Source organism: Emiliania huxleyi (genome assembly GCF_000372725.1).
Source record: "Emiliania huxleyi CCMP1516 unplaced genomic scaffold EMIHUscaffold_5, whole genome shotgun sequence".
NCBI lineage: Eukaryota > Haptophyta > Isochrysidales > Noelaerhabdaceae > Emiliania > Emiliania huxleyi.
In genome coordinates, this window is record NW_005198244.1 from 312,955 (window position 1) to 331,898 (window position 18,944).

General features: G+C 65.4%; 3 protein-coding genes across 3 annotated transcripts; 2 read left to right on the forward strand and 1 right to left on the reverse strand.

Moving 5' to 3' along the window:
• Positions 1–1,565: 1,565 nt before the first annotated feature.
• Positions 1,566–7,611, forward strand: EMIHUDRAFT_196951 (hypothetical protein; the record flags this gene model as incomplete). The annotated part of the gene is made up of 13 exons (XM_005766922.1): positions 1,566–2,042; positions 2,217–2,280; positions 2,491–2,540; positions 2,616–2,696; positions 2,802–2,885; positions 2,989–3,069; positions 3,175–3,264; positions 3,367–3,567; positions 5,095–6,314; positions 6,386–6,464; positions 6,542–6,772; positions 6,845–6,916; positions 7,024–7,611. The coding sequence occupies 13 exons, from the start codon at positions 1,566–1,568 to the stop codon at positions 7,609–7,611; spliced, it is 3,318 nt and encodes a 1,105-aa protein (XP_005766979.1).
• Positions 7,612–7,914: 303 nt separating this feature from the next.
• On the reverse strand, positions 7,915–11,734 carry EMIHUDRAFT_448118 (hypothetical protein). The gene is made up of 12 exons (XM_005766923.1): positions 11,471–11,734; positions 11,251–11,403; positions 11,070–11,179; positions 10,816–10,846; positions 10,510–10,545; positions 10,373–10,436; positions 10,010–10,053; positions 8,748–8,924; positions 8,614–8,708; positions 8,425–8,486; positions 8,298–8,357; positions 7,915–8,168 (listed from the first exon to the last, which is right to left on the reverse strand). The coding sequence occupies exons 1-12, from the start codon at positions 11,723–11,725 to the stop codon at positions 8,038–8,040; spliced, it is 1,218 nt and encodes a 405-aa protein (XP_005766980.1). The 5' UTR covers positions 11,726–11,734; the 3' UTR covers positions 7,915–8,037.
• Positions 11,735–13,531: 1,797 nt separating this feature from the next.
• Positions 13,532–14,155, forward strand: EMIHUDRAFT_46378 (hypothetical protein; the record flags this gene model as incomplete). Its single annotated transcript, XM_005766924.1, has 2 exons — positions 13,532–13,661; positions 13,812–14,155. Coding segments are annotated over 2 exons (474 nt in total), but the record flags the coding sequence as incomplete, so codon positions are not given.
• Positions 14,156–18,944: the final 4,789 nt, after the last annotated feature.

Below are 18,944 nucleotides of genomic sequence, written 5' to 3' on the forward strand. Positions count from 1 at the left end.
TTCCCCAAAATTGCCCAAAATTGCCCAAATTTGCCCGAGGCCACCCTCGGAAAATGGGCCCAAAAGGACCCGAAATTGGTTGCCCCCCCCCCCCCCCCGCCCCGCCGCAGGAGTGGAGCATCGAGTCTGGAGGGACGCGGCTGGCTTCGCGCCAGCAGGTGCCACTCAAGCTTGGGTGGGCAATCTCGATCCACAAGTCGCAAGGCATGACTCTGCCCAACGTCGAGATCGACCTCGGCCGCTGCTTCGACCCGGGGGGGGGGCACACAACCCCCCCCCCCCCCACACACACACACACCACCCCATCCCTCCTCCCCTCCCTTCGCTCCCTCCCTCCGCTCCCTCCCTCCCGCTCCCTGCCTCCCTCCCTCCCCCCAAAGCACTCTCGCCGCGCCTGGCCCAACCAGCGCCACTCTTCCTGATGAGCAGGCACGCGTACGTCGCTCTTTCCCGCGCCGAGTCGCTCGCCCGCGCGCGGCTCCTCCCCCCTAGATGCTGAACAATCCTCGCACACACAGCGTGTGCATGTGGCCTCTCCTCCCCCCTAGATGCCGATCTCGAACCATCCTCGCACACGTACACGTAGCATGCGCATCCTCTCGAGCCCTTGCGTTCAAGCCCCGATGCGAGGACCACACACCGCACGAGAGAACATGTCCGTACGCTCGCCTGGATACACGTTCGTTTTGAATATGGTTGGTTTACACGCGGCCTCGTCGCCCTCTCCGCTAGGCGCCTCTCCTCCACACCTACTCTTCACACCCCACTCTTCACACCCACTCGTCGCCCTCTCCGCTAGGCTCCTCTCCTTCGACCCCGGCCGCGTGCGCGCTCACCCAAAGGTGGCTGATGCCGCTGCCAGCCTCACCGCATCCCTCGCCGCCTCCGCTCCCACCGCCGCCCTCGCCTCCCCGGCCCCCTCTCCCCCCCCCCACCCCCGCGTTGCGCGCGTCAGTGGTCGGCCTTCTACACGGATCTGCCGCCACACAATCGCTCCTTTGTCGCCACAGGTGGTTGCCTTCTACGACCGGATCGAGGCCGAGCAGCGGCAGCGCTCGCTCGAGGCGCAGCGGCGCGCCGCCCCCGCCAGCAGCGCCGACGCCCACCCGGCCGCCTGCCCGCCCGCCCTCTGGGCCCCGCCTGGTGCGGCCGGCTCCGCCGCCCCCTTCCCTGGCTCTGGCCACCGCGCCGCCGCCGGGCCTGCCACGGCCGGTGGCGGCGGACTGGCTGGGGGCGGCGGCGGCGGCGGCGGCGGCGGTCTGTCCGAGGAGCAGAAGCGGCGGATCGAGGAGAACAAGAGGCGCGCCATGGCGCTCCGTGCAGCGCAGAGGGGCTGAAGCAGAGCGCTGGGCTACGGCCTGTGCTGCGCGGTCCCACAGGGGGCGCCCGTACTGCGCCCCAACGGCTTTGGGGCGGCCGCTGACGACATGGGCAAACTTACAGCGCTCTCACACACGGACACTCGAGTCTTGTCTCCTGCACTGCGCTCTCCACTCTTTCTCGCACAATGCCAGGCGGCGTTTCTTTTTCTCGTTCACCGTAAAATCCGCCGACTTTCGAGTGCAATGCTCGCTCTCGCCATTACGACGCGCTCGCACCACGCCGCTCACGTGCCCGCGGGGCGTGGAGAAGCAATCGTCACGCGCAACCTCACCGGCATATTTGCCACCGACGTGCTGGCGCCCGCACCGCGCGGGCTCAAGAAGCCCGCCGATCTCCGCGAGGACCTCCTCGTCTGGGAAACCTCCATCCTTCTGGGCCCGATTTATTCCTGCGACTATCACTTTCCCTCGGTCGGCCAGCACGGAGAGCCGGCGGCGGAAAAAACCGCCGGCAGCGAGCCGCCGGCCGACTCACCGCGCATCGAGAACCAGGCAACGCGTAGGGCGACCAACACTGAGCCCGACCGCCGCGCCTCCGTGACGTTCCTCTTTTCTTGCGCGTTCATGCTGGCTGCGCTGAGCCTCGCGGCGTGCCGCGGGCCGCTGCGTGGGCGGAAGGAGAAGAAGAGCATGCATGGCCGCACCCGCGCAGCTGGCGCTGTGCACTTGCTCGCCAGCACACCTGCTTTCCGAGTTGTGGCGCTCCTCTTCTTCCTCCAGGACGCGCGTGGCACACAAGCGATCGCGCCGCCGCTGTCTCCGCCGCAATCCCCACCGCCACTGCCGCTGGCCCCGCTGCCCCCGCTCCCCCCAAATGCCTCCGCGGCGACCGAGGCCGAGCAGCTCCGCTCCCTGATCGAGGAGGCTACTGCCGACTTATCCGTCTACCTGGCGCCGGGTGCACACCTCGAGCTGAGCGACCAGATCATCTGCACCTCCAGCATCACGGTGACCGTCGCCAGCAGCGGCGAGGGCGCGACGCTCGACGGCCAGGAACAGACTGGGCTCTTTTACCTCCGGGGCGGCTGCAGCCTCACCCTGCGGGGGCTGACCCTCGTCAACGGGAAGGGGGGTTACGGCGGCGGCGTTGTGTTCGCGAACGGCGCAGGTGACGTCGAGATCATCGGCTCGACCGTTACGGACTGCTCCGCTGCCTATGTGCGCACAAAGCTGGAGGAGATATATATAGAGAGAGGGACACGGCTGTGACCCGCTCTCTCCTCGCAACCGCAGTACGGCGGCGTCGTCTACGCGTGGAACAGCGGTGCGGTCTCGATAATTGACTCGACCGTGACGAGCTGCTCGGCTGGCCAGGTGCGCCGCGCAGAGCTAGTCGCCTCCAGTAGCGCCACACAGCAGCGGGGCAAGAGATAGAGAGGAACACCGCTGCCTCACCCCACTCTCTCCTCGCAACCGCAGTACGGCGGCGTCGTCTACGCGTATATCAACAGCGGTGCGGTCTCGATAACCAACTCGACCGTGTCGAGCTGCTGGGCTGGCGGGGTGCGCCGCGCAGAGCTAGCCGCCTCCAGTAGCGCCACACGGCAGCGGGACGAGAGATGAATAGGGCCAGGCTTGCCTGACCCCGCTCTCCTCGCAACCGCAGCTCGGCGGCGTCGTCTCTTCGCTTGATAGCGGTGCGGTCTCGATAACCGACTCCACCGTGAGGAATTGCTCGGCTGTCGTGGTGCGCCCATTAGAGCTAGCCGCCGCCCCTGCAGCGCCTCACAACAGCGGGGCGAGAGATGCAGAGGGCCAGGCTTGCCTGACCGCTCTCTCCTCGCAACCGCAGTACGGCGGCGTCGTCTACGCGGAGGACAGCGGTGCGGTCTCGATAATTGCAATAATCAACTCCGCCGTGACGGGTTGCTCGGCTGGCCAGGTGCGCCGGTAGAGCTAGCCGCCTCTCTGCAGCGCCGCACGGCAGCGGGAGAGAGACAGAGGGCCATGGCTGCCTCACCCCGCTCTCTCCTCGCAACCGTAGTGGGGCGGCGTCGTCTACGCGCAAGGGAACAAGTTCCTCTCTATTGCGGGTGTCACTTTCATTGACAATTCGGCGTCCATCGCATCGGTGCTGTTCCTGTCAGACATCGACCACCGCTCCTCGATCAGCAACGCCTCCTTTACCAGCAAGATCGCCGACAACGGTATTACGATACAGACTTTGAACTCGGAGATCGACTGGGTTTGCCGCCTTGGCAGCTATATGTCGACCACCGGCCAATTCATTGGCGACCTCAGCGCGCCCGAGTGCTACCCTTGCTCCGCTGGCTACTACGGGGACACGAGCAGCCTCACCAACTCCTCCTGCAGCGGGCAGTGCACCAAGGGCCACTTCTGCGAGGCGGGGACCGGGCAGCCCGAGCCCTGCCCGGTCGGCACTCGCATGCCCGCCCTCGGCGCGGCGAGCAACAAGAGCTGCATCCCCTGCGCTCCGGGCCAGCATCAGCCCCTCGTGGGAGAGGAGGAGTGCCTGCCTTGCCCCGCCGGCAGCTTCTCTCCTGAGGTTGGCCTCGCCGTTTGCGACCCCTGCCCGCGTGGAGGCTTCTGTAGCCAGGCAGGCGCCGCCACCCGAATGGTGTGGGAGGCCTGTCCGCCCGGCAGCTTCAACCCGCGCAACGGCTCCAACTCGAGCGCGGCGTGTGAGCTCTGCCCCACCGGCACATCGAGCGCAGCCGAGGGAGCCTACAGTGGCGGCGCGTGCGCGGCGTGCCGACCGGGTACCTTCGCCGCAGAGGCTGGCCTCGCCGAGTGCGAGCCGTGCAAGGCGGGATCCTACCAGAACGCCTCGGGCGCTGCCGGCTGCGTTGCGTGCGGGCTTGGCAGCTTCTGCCCCGTCGGCGCGTCGCTCGAGCTGCCCGCGGCGTGCGAGCCGGGTACATACGCCAATTTCACGGACGGTGACGGCTTGCCCGACTGCTTCGACTGTCCGGCGGGCTCGTCGTGCGGCGGCGGCGCTGCGCCGCCGGCAGAGTGCTCACCGGGCTCCGTCGCCGCCACGCCTGGCCTCGCCAAGTGCGAGCGATGTGAGCCCGGCACCTCTTCCAGCGCCGGCAGCGACGCGTGCGACGAGTGCGCTGCCGGTTACTACGCCATCAACGCCGGCCAGGGCCTGTGCATCCCATGCCCTCATCCCCTCAGCTCGGTCAACGGCAGCAGCACCTGCTCGTTTTGCATGGACGGCTACTACCTACTGAATTCGACTGCCGACCCGAACGACATCTTCAAATCCCCGACCGAATACTGCAAGCCTTGCCCGCCGAACGCTGTCTGCCCGGACAACACCACCCTTGAGACCCTCATCCTTACGCCTGGCTTCTGGCGTGCGAGCCCCTCCTCCGCCGTGCTGACAGAGTGCGGCCCCTTTGGCGGCGATGAAAACGCCAGCAAGACGCGATGCGCCGGCAGCGAGTCGACAGGCGCCTCTCGCGGCCGCCGAATGGCGGAGGCGGGTTCGGAGTACTGCGCTTCGGACTTCAAAGGCCCCGAGTGCCAGCTCTGCGTCCATGACAATCACTACCTCGCCGACGGCGACGAGTGCAAGGAGTGCGTAGCGCGCGGCACGGCGACGGCAAGCATCGCCTCTATCGTCTTCACTCTCCTCGTCGCCTGCGGCCTCGCAGCATGGGCTTACAGCATGCCGTGGCGGAAGGAGCCCTACATCGGCTCTATCCTTCGCTTCGCGGACAGCGCTGTTGCGTATTACGTCGAGGTCGGCCTCACGCCAAAGCTCAAGATCCTCCTCAGCTTCTACCAGGTCTGCATTGTGCTCCCCACCACCTACTCGGCGCGGCTGCCGGAGAAGTACACGGACTGGACCAACGCACTCTCCGACGTCATCTCCGTCGACTGGTCCGACTTAATCCTTCCGGCCCAGTGCATGCCGTACGCCAGTCGGCTCGTCGTCTTCGCTACCTCTCCCATCGGCCTCATCGTGCTGCTGCTGCTGGCGGGCGTCGGATTGCGGCTCTGGCGCAGGCGTGCTGCGAGAGGCGGCGCGGACATCGGTGAGGGCGAAGCATCGGCGTCGGCTATGCGTATAGACGAATCGCGGGTCTCTGCATCGGCGAGATCTTGGCTTGCGGAGGCAGTCCTCGGCCTTCTTGATCTCACGCCCGCCTGTTTGGTGCTCATCTTCTTCTTCGTGCCTTCTGTCAGCGTCTCCATCTTCCGCTCCTGGTCGTGCCATGCCTACACCATCTCTCCGCCGAACGAGCGCCTGGAGCAGGTCTCCTACATGCGGCAGGACGCGAGCGTCGAGTGCGGCACAGACGATCACGGGCCCATCAAGAATCTCGCCATCGGCTTCGTCGTCGTCTGGCCGGTCGGCTCGCTAGTCCTCTACTCGGCCCTCCTTCTCGCCTGCCACAAGCCGTTGCAGGCCAAGACGCCGAATGCTCTGACACGGGCGACCGCCTTCCTCCACCAGGAGTACGAGCTGACCTACTTCTGGTGGGAGGCGCTCGAGCTGGCCCGCAAGCTCGTGCTGACCGGCTTCGTGCTGCTGATACCGGAGGAGGAAGGGTTTCGCCGCCTCATGGTGGCGACGGTCATCTGCTGCTTCTACGCCGTCGTGCTCGCCGTCGTGCGGCCGTACAAGAGGGTGGAGGACGACTGCCTTGCTGTCGCCACGAGCCTTGTGCTCCTCCTCTTCTTCCTCGTCGCCAATTGGACCACTATTTTCCTTGCCATCAAGGAGCGCTCCGGGATCGATGACGCCGATGCAGTCCTCGGGATCGACAAGCTGGATGGGGTCGTAAATGGGATGATCGTCCTCGTGGCCTTTGCGCTCTTGATCTTCCTCGTCGGTGCCATCGTCGCCGCCCGCCGCGTCGCCATGGTCCCCACGATTCGGCTCGTGTCGGACAGGCAGCAACCTGAGCTGACGCTGGCGCGAGGCCACACATGGCACCTCTTCAACAGCCACATATGGTGTGCGCAGCATGGAGGGAGAAGACGACTTTACAATCCCCCCAAGAACCACCACCCCCGGCATCCAATAGGTCAACTGGGCAAGACGCCGCCGCTGTCATCAAGAAGCAGCTGCAGCTGCTGATTCCGGACATCAAGATCTTCCTCGACGTGCGCCGATAGATCTAGCAGAGTGTTCCCACGTACAGCCCAATCTCTGACACCCCTTCCTGCTTTCCTTCAAATAGGTGGACGATCTCAAGAGCATCGGGGCGCTCGAGGAGTACATCAGCCGCTCTCAGGTGGTCCTCTTCTTCCTCTCGCTTGGCTACTTCGGGAGCAAGAACTGCGAGCGGGAGGTGCGCGCGTCGCTCGACCGGCAGAAGCCGCTCGTCCTCGTGCAAGAGGCGGACCCGAAGAAGGGAGGGACGCTCGAGGCGCCGCCGAGTAGCCGCCAAGCCCCCGCCCACCCCGCTTCTGTAACCCGCGTGATCTGCAAGCGTCTCCCTGTGTGTGCTGGGTTGCAGGTGCTGCGCGCGGAATGCCCGGAGGACCTGCGAGCGGCCATCTTCGACAAAGGCTGGCCGATGACGACGTGGCACCGCATCGAGGCATTTCAGCGCGTGTCGCTCAAAACCATCGCCGAGGCACCGCCCTCACCCCCCCCCCCCCTTTCCATTTGCCCCCCCCCCCCCCCCCCTCGTGTCGAGCCATCGCGGTTGCCACATAGGCGCTGCTTCTCTGCTCGCCTAACTACGAGGCACTGAGCAAGGAGCAGATGCGGCTCTACGTGCCTGGCGAGGTGCAGCGCGAGGCGCTCGCCTTCCCCAAGCCGGTGGTGCTCTGGGCTTCGCCGGCCAACGCGGGCGCGGCGGAGCTGGCCGACGAGCTCACGGCCAAGTTCGGCAGAAGCAGCCTCACCGTCTCGACGGCGGAGGAGCCCTGCTCGTCCGACTCCCGGGCTTCTCGCCGCCGCTCCAGCGTCCTTCGCCGCTCGGCGCCGCGCCGTGCCGGCGACGCGACGCACATGCTGCTCTACCTCAACGAGCACACCTTCGTCAGCGACGAGCGGCTGGCCGAGCAGGTCAAGCAGGCCCGCGCAGACAGGCTGCCGATCGTGCTGGTGCACGAGAATGACCCGGCGCTCGGCGGCTGTCCGTTTGACTACTTTTTTCAGACCACGCCGCAGGAGCTCATCGCCGGCCTCGACGGGCACGCCGGCCTGTACAAGGCGCTCGCCATGTCCTTCTTCCCAGGAGCACATCGCGAGGCGCGTCCCCCCTTGGCGCAGTCCCCGCCTCCCACAATCTCCAGGTAACAGCTGCCGGCAATCCTCTGCAGGTGTCGCTCATGCTTCTGGCCAAGGAGCTCGGCGCGACGCCGCTGGACGGAGGGGCGAGCGCCCTCGTCCGACGCTTTGGATGGGGCCGCCGGCGCCCCTCGGCGGTCGGCGTTGGAGGCGGCGTCGTGTAAGCCACGAGAGCCGCCCCGGCGCGATGGAGCGTAGCAGTACACTTGACGGGGTCTTGTGTAACGCCGTACCGTGTCACTGTGCACTGATGGGGCGGAGTGTGCGGACTGCGATTTTTGGGGGGGCTGGCGAATGGCAATGTGTACCGCGGAGACGGTATTGAACCGTAAACACTGCTCTACGGCTTTAGACTGTAGCGGTGTAGGACACTGTGCACGTCTCTCTCTACCCCCCGCTTTTCGCTCTCCGACCCCAAGACCTCTCATGCAAATTTCAATCCTCCGCCTCGAGGTATGTCCCCTCGGCGCAAGTCGGCCCCGCCTCGCCCTCGGCGCAGCCAGCGGCGTCACCGGCGGTCAGCTCGGCGAGGGCATGCGTCGCGAGCTCGACGTGCAGCGCCGCGCCTGTGCCCAAACTACCAGCTGTAAAGTGACGACCCTCCCTACCCACTCCCTCGCAAGCCCCAAGCCCAACCGGGCCGAATCTCCAAATCTGGGCCGGAATCTGGGCCGGATCTCGGCTACCTCTCGCGCCGAGGTGCAGCTGCCCCTCGTCCATCTGGAAGCGGCCGTTGTGCAGGTTCACGTCGGTACCTGCTCACAGCCGGAGCCGTCGAAGAGAGGCAACGACTTGTGCATCCCCTTACCGACGTCGCGGTGCCGAGCGAGCGGTTGCCGATGCCAAGAAAGGCCATCGCGCCGGGCCGGTGGGCGAGGAGGTACCTGCGCAAAAGCGGTGTGGTGGCAGACGTAGGGACAGTGTGAAAGACTCTCTTTCTTCTTCCGAGTCGCCAGGCCAACAGAGCAGCGGCGGCGGAGCTGCTCTCTGTGGCATCTGGCGCGGAGGCACGCAAAGTCCTCCCCCCCCATCGTCGGCTCCACCTCGACGAACGACTCGGCCCCCACCAGCGCCTCCGCCGCCCGCCGCACGGTCGTGTGCCCCGCCTGCTCTCAACGCGGCCTGCGTGAGTGCGGTAGAGGCACTGGCAGCCCGCCGCGGTGGAGTCCCGCACGCCTGTGATACCGAATCCTCAGTGAGGCGTCAGCCCTCTGGTAAGCCCGCTGCCCCGGCTGTCCGCCCGCCTCGGCGTTGACGGTCGGCGGGAAGGTGCAGGGGCCCGGCGCGCCAGGCGGCGTCACCGCGGCGGTGAGGCAGTCCTCCTACAGGAAGGTTCGTGGAAGGTTCACAGAAGCGTCTCAGCTGCCGCGGCGGGCGAGAGTACCCTGCTCTCTATAAAAAAAGAAAAAAACGACTGCGGCGCCGCAGCCTCGGTGGGAGAGAGCGTGAGCTCTCGGCCAAGCTCGGCGAGCTCTCGGCGCGATCTCCTCGATGGAGGAGAGCGTGGCGTTGACACTGCAGCCGCCGAGCGCCGCCGCGCCCCGCAGCACCGCCTCGACCTTCTCGTGCAGGAAACGGTACCTGTTCACGGCTCTGAGCTGTGAAGAGACGGTGCTCACAGCGCCGCCTCCCTGCCCTCCCACAAGCAGGATTGTACCTGTCCACGGCTGAGGTGTGAAGAGACGCCGCTCACAGCGCCGCCTCCCTGCCCTGCCGTGGGCAGGTCTGAAGCACACCCTTCCTTGGAGAGCGAGCGGATGGTGCCGCCGAGCTCGACGCGGCCTGTTGCCAGGCGGGCGGTGTCGCGGCTACCTCGGCGACACCTCGGCGACATCTCGACTAGACCTCGGCTGCACCTCGGCTGCACCTCGGCTGCACCTCGGCTGCACCTCGGCTGCACCTCGGCTGCACCTTGGCTGCACCTCGCCTAGACCTCGCGATATCTCGGCGACATCTCGGCTACACCCAAGCGCGCCTGGGATGATGTTATAGGCCGACCCGCCATGCACGAACGTCGTCGACACCACACCGGCCTCCACCGGCGCGAGATTGCGCGAGATGACTGTCTGAAGACCTTGCAGCGCTGCCGCCACGCACCTGCACAGCACGGACGCGCCAACAGTGCAGACGCAACGGCGGTGCGAGCGTGCGGTGCCGTGCGGTGTGGTCCGAGCATCGCGTGCAAGCAAGGGCTGCGAGTCTAGCATCGGCGGCTGCGCGACTGCGCGTCCTCTCGAGCGCCAGCTAGACTACACCCGTCGGGCGACACTGGACACATCCTACTCATCTTCTCGAGTACCCACGCACATGAACGGGTCCACGGTCGTGTGCGGCATCGCCGCGTGCCCTCCGTGCCTACGGCGCGCGCCCACGACACGTCCACGACGCGTCCACGACACGTCCGCACCGCCGCGTGCCGCGCGTGCCCGACAAACTCGGCGTGGTAGAAGCCTGTGGAAGCGGGAGGACACGCCGCTGAGCGCGCGGCGCAATAACACGGCGAGAGACGGGCTACGAGCCTGCGTACAGGCAAGTCACCCGAGGGGAGTCCCCGTCGGGTGAGAGTGCGATGCGACCAATCACAGCAGCACGGCTGTCCGGAGAGAGTGGCAGCAACAGTGCTGGGGATGGCGCCGAGCAAGCCGCTGCGTGGACTTCTCTCACTCCACATCTAGGGCGTATATGCGGTGGGATGCCGCCGCGTAGCGCTGCTGGACGGCACAGGGCTGTAATGCAACATCTCTCCACATCCGGCGGGGTAGGCCAGCGCCTGCCGCCGCCATGATCGTGCCCGCGCGCGACGCGACCACGCCCGAAGGCAAGCCCGGCCAGACCTGTTGGACGTGTCGTGGATGTGTCGTGGACATGTCCTGCCCATCGCCGGCCTCGCACAACCCCCGGCCAGACATGCAGCGCGAAGAGGCGGCCGATTCGCGGCGCGTCCTACAGCCGCGGGTGACCTCGGGTGATCTCGGGGTGATCTCGGGGTGGTCTCGGGGTGGTCTCGGGGTGGTCTCGGGGTGGTCTCGGGGTGATCTCGGATGGTCTCGGATGGTCTCGGGTGATCTCGGGTGATCTCGGATGGTCTCGGGTGATCTCGGGTGATCTCGGATGGTCTCGGGTGATCTCGGGGTGGTCTCGGGGTGGTCTCGGGGTGGTCTCGGATGGTCTCGGGTGATCTCGGGTGATCTCGATCTCGGAAATGGCTCGCGCCTCGAGGACGCCGGCGAGGCGCATGGCGAGCCTACCGCACCTCGGCCGATCTCGCGTGATCTCGGGCGCTGTTTGACCGGCTGCTCGAGCCTTGCGTATGAACAGGGGACACGGCCCCATGTAGCGTGTCTGGCTGTCACTGTGCTGTCGTGCGATCGGGCCCCCGGGTATGTGCTGTTGGGTGAAGCCGAGCCCGAGCCTTCTGGAGCTCCTGGAGTGGCGGAATCAGTGCCGGCATCTAAGCGGTGGCTGGCCCTCCGGCGCCGCCCTCCTCGGCGGGCTGAAAGAGGAGCTTGACGGTGCCATGCAGCTGGCCGGCGGCGAACCGCTCCTGCAGCAGCCTTGCGGCGCCGAGCAGCATCGCCTTTGGTGGACGACGCGTCGGTTTTGGGTGACACGGGTTGATCAGGCGGCTGCGGCGGCGGGCAGCGGCGCCGTGTGGGCGTCGTGTCCGCAGGCGTGCATCTTACCGTCGGTGCGGCTGCGGAACGGACACTCGACCTCTTCGTGGATGGGGAGCGCGTCCATGTCTGCGCGCAGGCCCACGCACGGCTCCTTGCCTGAACCGATTGTGGCGACGATGCCCTCCTGGAGACCAAGTCTGGCGGTGAGAGCGGTCGGCTGTGAAGCGGTGGCGGCAGCCGACGATGCGCTCCTTTGCCACGGGGTACTGGTACGCGATGCCCAGCTCGTCAAGCTTCTCGCGCACGTACGCCGAGGTGCGCTGCAGGTCGTACAGCAGCTCCGGAATGCGATGCAGCTCGCGGCGGACGGTTATGGTGTAGTTGTCGATCGCCTTTGCAGAAGCCAGCGTCGCGGCGGGGGAGAGCTCTGCGGAACTCGTCAGCTTGGTGGAGTGGATCTTGGAGCCATCGGGCAGCGCCCAGGCCAGGGTGGTGACCACTAACATTCGCGCCAGGGTTCCAACTTTTTCCGGGGTATGGTATGCCACGCACAGTCTCGTCTCAATCGGCAAATTCGCCTTCGCCCGCTGCTCCTCGCTCTTCTCCGTCCACTTCCCTGCCGGCAGCCTCACCTCCATCTGGCGGAGGAGGCAGCATCCTCGAGGACAGACGAGACGAGACGAGCCGAGGCGGATCGTGCCGGAGAGCAGGAGGTGAAAGGAGGTCAGCAGGCTAGCACCACACTCATCTCCTCAAATTCCCTGTGTGGTGACGGCGTGCCGTCCTCCCATCCCTCCCTGCCTGACTGATCTTTTTCTTTGTCCGTTTTCTTTCTTTCTTTCTTTCTGAAACCTGCCCTCTTCCTCCTTTGTCCATGTTGGCGGACGCCATCCAGCACCATCCATGAAGCAAACACATAAAACTTACCTTGTCAAAATACCTTCCTTGGTTTGGGCGATTTGGGGTTTGTGTTTTGACGTTTTTCGCGTGACTCCGACATCACGAACGAACAGCCAAGACAAGGTTCCAGTCATGTGTGCCGCCGCCCCTGCCCGGCGTTCCGCTCCTGCGCGCCTCTACACCTAACGCGCCCCACCTCGCCAACCGCCACCTAACTCGCCCCACTCCCGCCGGCCTCCAACCACAGCATGCTCCGCCTCTCGCTGGTCGCCTTCGCCGTCGCGGCCACGATCGGGGCGCCCGTCCAGACTGCCAGCACCATCGCCAGCGCCGACGGCACGTTCGACGTCGGCGAGAGCCGCAAGATCCTCTCCAAGAACTCAACGAAGATCGCACACGACAACATCAAAGACCCGGTCCAACGTGGCCGCGCACTCGTGAACGGTGGGGACGCCGTGTCGCAGGACAAGTGGACCGACGACTACCCGTGGTTAGTTCGGCTCATGTGGAAAGACGATGTGTTTGACGCGTCGACCTGCTCTGGCACCCTCATCGACCGCGAGTGGATCCTCACGAGCGCGCACTGCCTGATGAAGAGGGACTCGAACGACAATGCCATCAGGAACGCACTTCCTGCACACTTCCCCCACTCGTTACCTGCCTTGTCCGATCGCCCTTCCATACACTTCCCCCTATCCTCCTTACCCGCCTTGTCCCGATCGCCCTTCCATTCTGTCTCATGTCGCCCCGTCACCACCCTCAGGGAGTCTAATTCCGCGTTCGACCGCTCGACCTGGTACTTCTACCGCTCCCGCGACTGCGGTCGGGACACAAACCTTGGGATCTGTGCCGACAATCTGGCGACAGCGATCAACCAAGCCGACGGCAACGCGGCGCGTACCATCGAGGCCTCGGACACCTACATCCACCCTAAATACAAGTCGGACGGGAACTTCGACATGATGCTACTCAAGCTCGACAAGCCGATGTATGCGGCGAAGCCGATTCCGCTCTCCTCCTCGACCCCGGTCGCGGGGGCTGACGACGCTTGGGTCGCCGGCTGGGGCAACAATGGAGGCACCTCACACAAGCTGCACGACGGCGAGATTACCATCACCCGCCGTTCGGCCAACGTGATCACCTCCTCCTACCAAGCCTCCGACGGCGTTGCTACTTGCTTTGGCGACTCGGGCGGCCCCTGGTTCCGACGCAACGACTGCGGCGACTACGAGCAATTCGGCGTTACCATGAGTGGGCAGAAGATCGAGCCCGAATGCACTGGAGAAGTGTATGCTGCGGCAATCGCGCCCAACCTCGACTGGCTTTGCGAGACCACCGACTCTGCGCTCACTGCGTGCAGCGGGGTTCAGGCCGGAGACACCTTGGTCGCGACGGGGCACGCGGGTGCTCACTCCTGGGGAGACTGGCAGGCGTGGGCCTCGTGCCCCGATGGCGAGTTTGCCGTCGCGATGCAACAGCGGGTCGAGGGCAACCAGGGCAGTGGCGACGACACGGGCCTCAACGCAGTCAGGATGCGATGCAGTGATGGCACGGAGATCACGTCGCACGGCGGCCATTGGGGCGGCTGGAGCGCTTGGTCCTCGTGCAGTGCATGCACCGACAAGATGCCCAACGGCGAGCTGTGGCACGATAGCGACGGCGACACATACGACTGCGCGTGGTACGGAGAAGGCTCCAACTGCGCCACCTATGGCAACGGCTATGCCAACAAGGGCCTCACCGCGAACGACGCGTGCTGCGCCTGTGGCGGCGGCGGGCCCGTCGCCTTTGACGGCTTCGCCATCAAGAACGAGCCCAACCAGGGCGGGGGCGATGACACCGGCGCCAACGCGGTGCAGATGTACTGCGGATCTGCCCCATCGGAACCCTCCACCAACGCAGGCTGGGGAGGATGGTCGAACCACGTCTCCTGCCCTGCGGGAAAAGGAATCTGCGGCTTCCGCATCCGCATCGAGGGACAAGGTGGCGACGATACCGCAATGAATGACATTGAGATGAAATGCTGCGACGCCCCGGATTCAATGCTCGGCCAGAGGGCGACCAGTCCGTGCACGGAGAAGCCTGAGAGCGGCATTCCGGATGGCGAATGCTGCAACCTTCTCCTTGTTTAGCGACCCTTACTCCTGCGAGCTTTGCAAAAACTACCATTCCGGCGCGCTCTCCGGGCCTGCCAACAACTGCGGAGTTGGGCAAGCGAAGTGTGAGACGCTCAGCCTTCACGATGGCGTCCTTTGCGATGGCGCCGAGCCACCCTGCCGCTTTTGTCAGTCGGGTGAGTCGCACTGGTACGGCGCTCTGAAGAAATGTGGACCCTTCCGCGACCCGATTGGCGGCAACCACCCGGACCACCACCGCTGCTCCCTCAACTCCGACTGCACGGGCAGGTGCGAGTGCAAGAACATCCTTGGAGAGTGGGAGTTTGGATTCTGCCCTCTCAGCTCCGGGTGGTGCTGCGGCGGCACTGGATCTCGGAACTGTGGGCGCTAAGGCGGCCTCACTCACTTGTCTAGTACGGAAGCCGCAAGCAGCTCCTCGAGAGCAGACTTCCAGGTGGGGATGCTGACTTCTCGCCTCCATCTCCCGTTTTGCTCGTTGGGGTTGTCAACGGGCCGGCCCGCCGCCACCGCAGGTGGGCTTGCATGGAACTTACCGACACCGACACATCCCGTTGCTGCCGTCGGTGCCAGCCGGGGGGGCGCTGACTTGCCCCCAACCATAGCCGCCTTTTGTTCGCGTCCCGCCGCCCAAGCCTTCGGATTCGATCCCTCATGTCTCGAACATGGACATGGCCCCCCGGGGCGCGCGATCGGCGTGATGGCCTTCTCTCTCCTTATTGTGCATTATTCTCGTTGTGTGAGCACTGTGGACTACACGTTATTCTTTGATGTGTATTAACATTTTGATGTCATTTTGCGTGAGCAGACAACAACACGACTGGGCACGAACGTACCCGTACGGGACTGGCGCGCCCTGGCAGCGCTATAACACAGGTACACCGCGGGAGGGGGAGCCGCCTGCAAGGCGTGGCGGGCGAGCTGGAGGCAGACGGCGGCGTCGTCGACGAGCGTGTTGGAGGGGGCGTGGAGTACGACTCACAGGAACGGAGCACAAGACCACAGTCTCCGTCGTCGACATTCTGACGCGGGGCATGGAAATTGCTGTCGCACGGCCGAAAACGCCGCCGCCTTCATCGCCTCGGGCCGGCCCGCCGCGTCACCGTCCGCCGCCTCGTTGCTCACAATCTCCGCCGCGTCGTCGACCACCGCCGAAGTCTCCCAGGGAGACGATGGAGAGGGGGGACGACACTGCTTCAGCAGCGTGCCTCGATCCTGTACCGTGTTTGTTATGACCCCACCCCCCTATGAACACACCAGCGAGGGAGGGCGAGACGAGCCCGTCGACCATGCGGAAATACCCTATCCCAGTGCCCAGCCTATACTCGCCGTACCCACCGTACTGTCCCAGGCCAAGGTCGGCCACGAGGTCCGTGCGAGGCATCATCGGGTCCCGGTTCTCGTAGCCGTACCCGCCGCGGCCGTACCCGCCCGACATCGGGCCGTACCCGCCGCCGCGCATGCCCATGCCGCCTCGCGACATCATCATGCTGCCATTCGGCCCCATCCGGATCGGTGTAAGTGTCTGAGAGTATTTGAGAAATTTGATCGTTGCGCACATGCATGCACATGCCTCTCTCTCGAAATTTACAGGTGCATACGCACCTCGACAATGTGCCACAAATGCCCCGCGTGCGGAGTGATGGGCCATGTATTGTGGGGAGAGAACTCGAACACGGGTGGCGCAAGCCGGTAAAGGCAGAGGGAAACAGGTGTGGGCACGGACCGGCTCAGTGCGGGGCTGCGGGCTGGGGTGGGGCTCCGAGGTGACCTCGGAAGGGCGCTGTCGATCGCCTTGTGGGGAGGCAGCGAAGCGCTTGCTGCACCACGGCACCGGCGCACCCGCGCGAGGCATGGGGGTCGGCTCGGCGCGAGAGGTGCGAGCGCGCCCCCTCGCAAAAATGGTACACTAAGGAGGGGGGCGCATCGGCCGCTGTTCAAGGTCAAGCGCCGGCGACGTCGCCATTACATGGGCTCGTCGTCGTCCTCCTCCTCCTCCTTCTCGTGGGGCAGGATGAGGTTGAGGACCAGGGCGATGATCACCTGCTCACGGCCAGAGGCCGTGACGAGACGCTCTCTCCCCAGCTGGAGGCAGCGGCGCGACGAGGACCGCGATGCCGTACGGCGTCTTGAGGATGAGGATGATGGACGTGCGCAGCGAGTCCATCCCCTTGTTGTACTTTTTGCAGCAGTTGCCGTTCTTGTTGGCGCACGTCTTGGTCTCGACCATCTAAGGCACGGTGGAGGCAAAGTCAATCCACACCGCACACACACACGAGGTGGCGGGGGCAAGGGCCAAGCAGCCTCGGTGACGGCGGGCGTGTACGTGCCGCCGATCAGAGTGCAGTCCGCCTCGCTGACGGTGATGGCATTGTTGCCGACGGCGCACGAGGACGGCGAGACCTCGGTCTCGACTTTGGGGAACTCGTCGCAGACCAGGTGGCGAGGCCACAGGCCTACGACCGCAACGAGCCGACAGTCCGGCTCGCACCCCCCTCACGGGGGCGGGAAGCGCCGCCTCGCCGTAGATGTGGTCGAGGTTCTTGCCGTAGAAGGAGGAGACGCCGTTGGCTGCGACAACCTGCGTCACAATTGCGCGTGTGCGCGTGTCTGAGAGTATGGGGAGTGAACGGGGGTGCGGGGGTGGGTGGGTGGGTGGGGGGCAGACGAGAGTGTTCTTGAGAGGTGCCTCTCGCGAGTCTCCGCGGTGCGATCGCGACGCCGGAGCCGCGTCATCGCCGAATGTCGCCGAATCTCATCATCTCGCCGAATGAAATCTCGGCGATCTCGCCTGCGGCTCCATGGCGACGCCGAGGCCGAAGGCGAGAGAGAGCATGACGATGAAGCTGTTGCGGCGAACCTTGAGTACACCGAGAGATGCGCCGAGATGCGCCGAGATGCGGGCGAGACTACCTCTGGAGCGGTCCAGGATCTGCATCGCCCAATCCCGGCTACTCTCGGCTGTATCTCGCCTTGAGGAGCGGGCCGAGGATCTGCATGCCGGCGACGAAGACCATAGTGAAGCATTGGAGGATGACGCCGCCTAGTGCGGCAGCAGCACGCAATTGGTGTGGTATGAATGCTTTCGCTGCGGTGAAGCCCTGGAGCGTGAGCCGCGCCGACGATCGGCATCGGGATGGAGGCCATCGCCGCGCCGACCTGAGGTGTAAGGCAAGGTAAGCTCCCCTCTCCCTCTCTCTCTCTCCACACACACACAACGGCAGTGGTGGTGGGGCAGGAGCTCTGGCAAGAAGGGGGGAGGCTACCTTGCCGAAGAGTCCGATGAAGATGAGCCAGCCGGCGCACGCGAAGCCGGCCGAGCGCGACGCGCACCTGCGTTCACCTCGCGCTGTGAGAGGCGGGCTGGGGTTCACAGCCTCGAGCTGTGAAGACGGCGGTCTGTTCACAGTGGTGTGTGCGGAGCCCAGCTGGCCGGGGCACAGCGAGGGGGGTGCAGTCCGCACTTGGTGAGCGCGATGATGCCGTTGTTCTGCGAGAATGTTGTGTTAGGCGGCGAGCCTGTGAGAAGGCGTGGTGAGAAGGCGTGAGAAGAGACGCTGCTCGGCCGGGGCCTTGGAGGTGAGGTCGGAGGCGAGATTGCGGGAGATTGCGGGGGTGATTGCGGGAGGTTGCGGGAGATGAGGGTTGGTCTGTAGGAGGCGCCGCAGAGGCACGCGATGATGGAGTTGACTCCGTCCGCCAGCACGCCGCCCTGCTGCCTGTTCACAGAGGACGCGCTGTGAATAGACGCTGTCCGCAGCCGCTGCGCCGCTCGCCGTGGGCGCGTCTGCGCTGCCTCGCGATGATCTCGGCCTCGTCGGTTACCTTTGAGAACTTTGCCGTCATCTTGACGTCGCCGATGGTCTCTGCGGTGGTGATGAAGGAGCAGATGAGCAGCGGCAGAAAGTACTCGATCGCGAAGCCTGCTCACGCGCGCGAGGTGTGAAGAGGCGCCGTTCACGGCTCCAGCCCGACCGCAGCTTCGAGGGGCGGGTTGTGCCGGGCGTGAACTGGATCTCGGACCAGAAGAAGGTGAAGACGGGCGCCTGAGGAGTCCATGCACCCCGTTCAGCCGCTGGACCGGATCTCGGATTCAAGCGAGGGGGAGAGGGGCGGGCGCGCGTTCGAGATGCGGGTGTCGGTCCAGTACCCGAGGGTCTCGCCGGTGGCCGGGTCCTTGTACGTCGCGATGGCCGAGACGAGGCAGCCGAACATCATTGACCAGAAGAGGAAGGTGGACTTGAGGTAGGGCGAGCCGAGCATCTGCGCGAGGCTCGCCGACGCTTAGCCGAGAGCTGCAAGAGTCTCCCAAGGTGGGGGTGATGGGCCGGTGATTCGCCGAGATGCGCCGAGGTGCGCCGAGGTCTTACCTGGATGAGGATGCCCATGAGCACGACCGAGAGGCCGAGCCCCCAGTACTGGCCCGCGCCAAAGGCAAGCATGACCTTGGTGGGTGGGGGGTGGGTGGTGGGGGCAGAACTCGGGGCGATGTCGAGCCAACTGGAAGAGGTTCTTCTGCCGCAGCTCGACGCGCGAGGGTAGCTCCATCAGGATGACCTGCGCGGGAGATGTGGGGAGATGTGGGGAGGTGTGCGGAGATGCGGGGAGGTGTGCGGAGATGCGGGGAGGTGCGGGGTGATGAGTTCCTCCGGTCCATACTGCTGCTGCCGCTGCCGCTGCTGCTGGTGGT

Coding starts and splice junctions, on each gene's coding strand:
- EMIHUDRAFT_448118 (XM_005766923.1), bottom strand. CDS start 11,725: ATGTTAGTGGTCACCACCCTGGCCTGGGCGCTGCCCGATGGCTCCAAG. Junction 10,847..11,069: donor GAGGAGGGCGGCGCCGGAGG/GCCAGCCACCGC, acceptor GAGGTGCGGTAG/GCTCGCCATGCGCCTCGCCG. Junction 8,709..8,747: donor TCCACCGCGGCGGGCTGCCA/GTGCCTCTACCG, acceptor CGTTGAGAGCAG/GCGGGGCACACGACCGTGCG.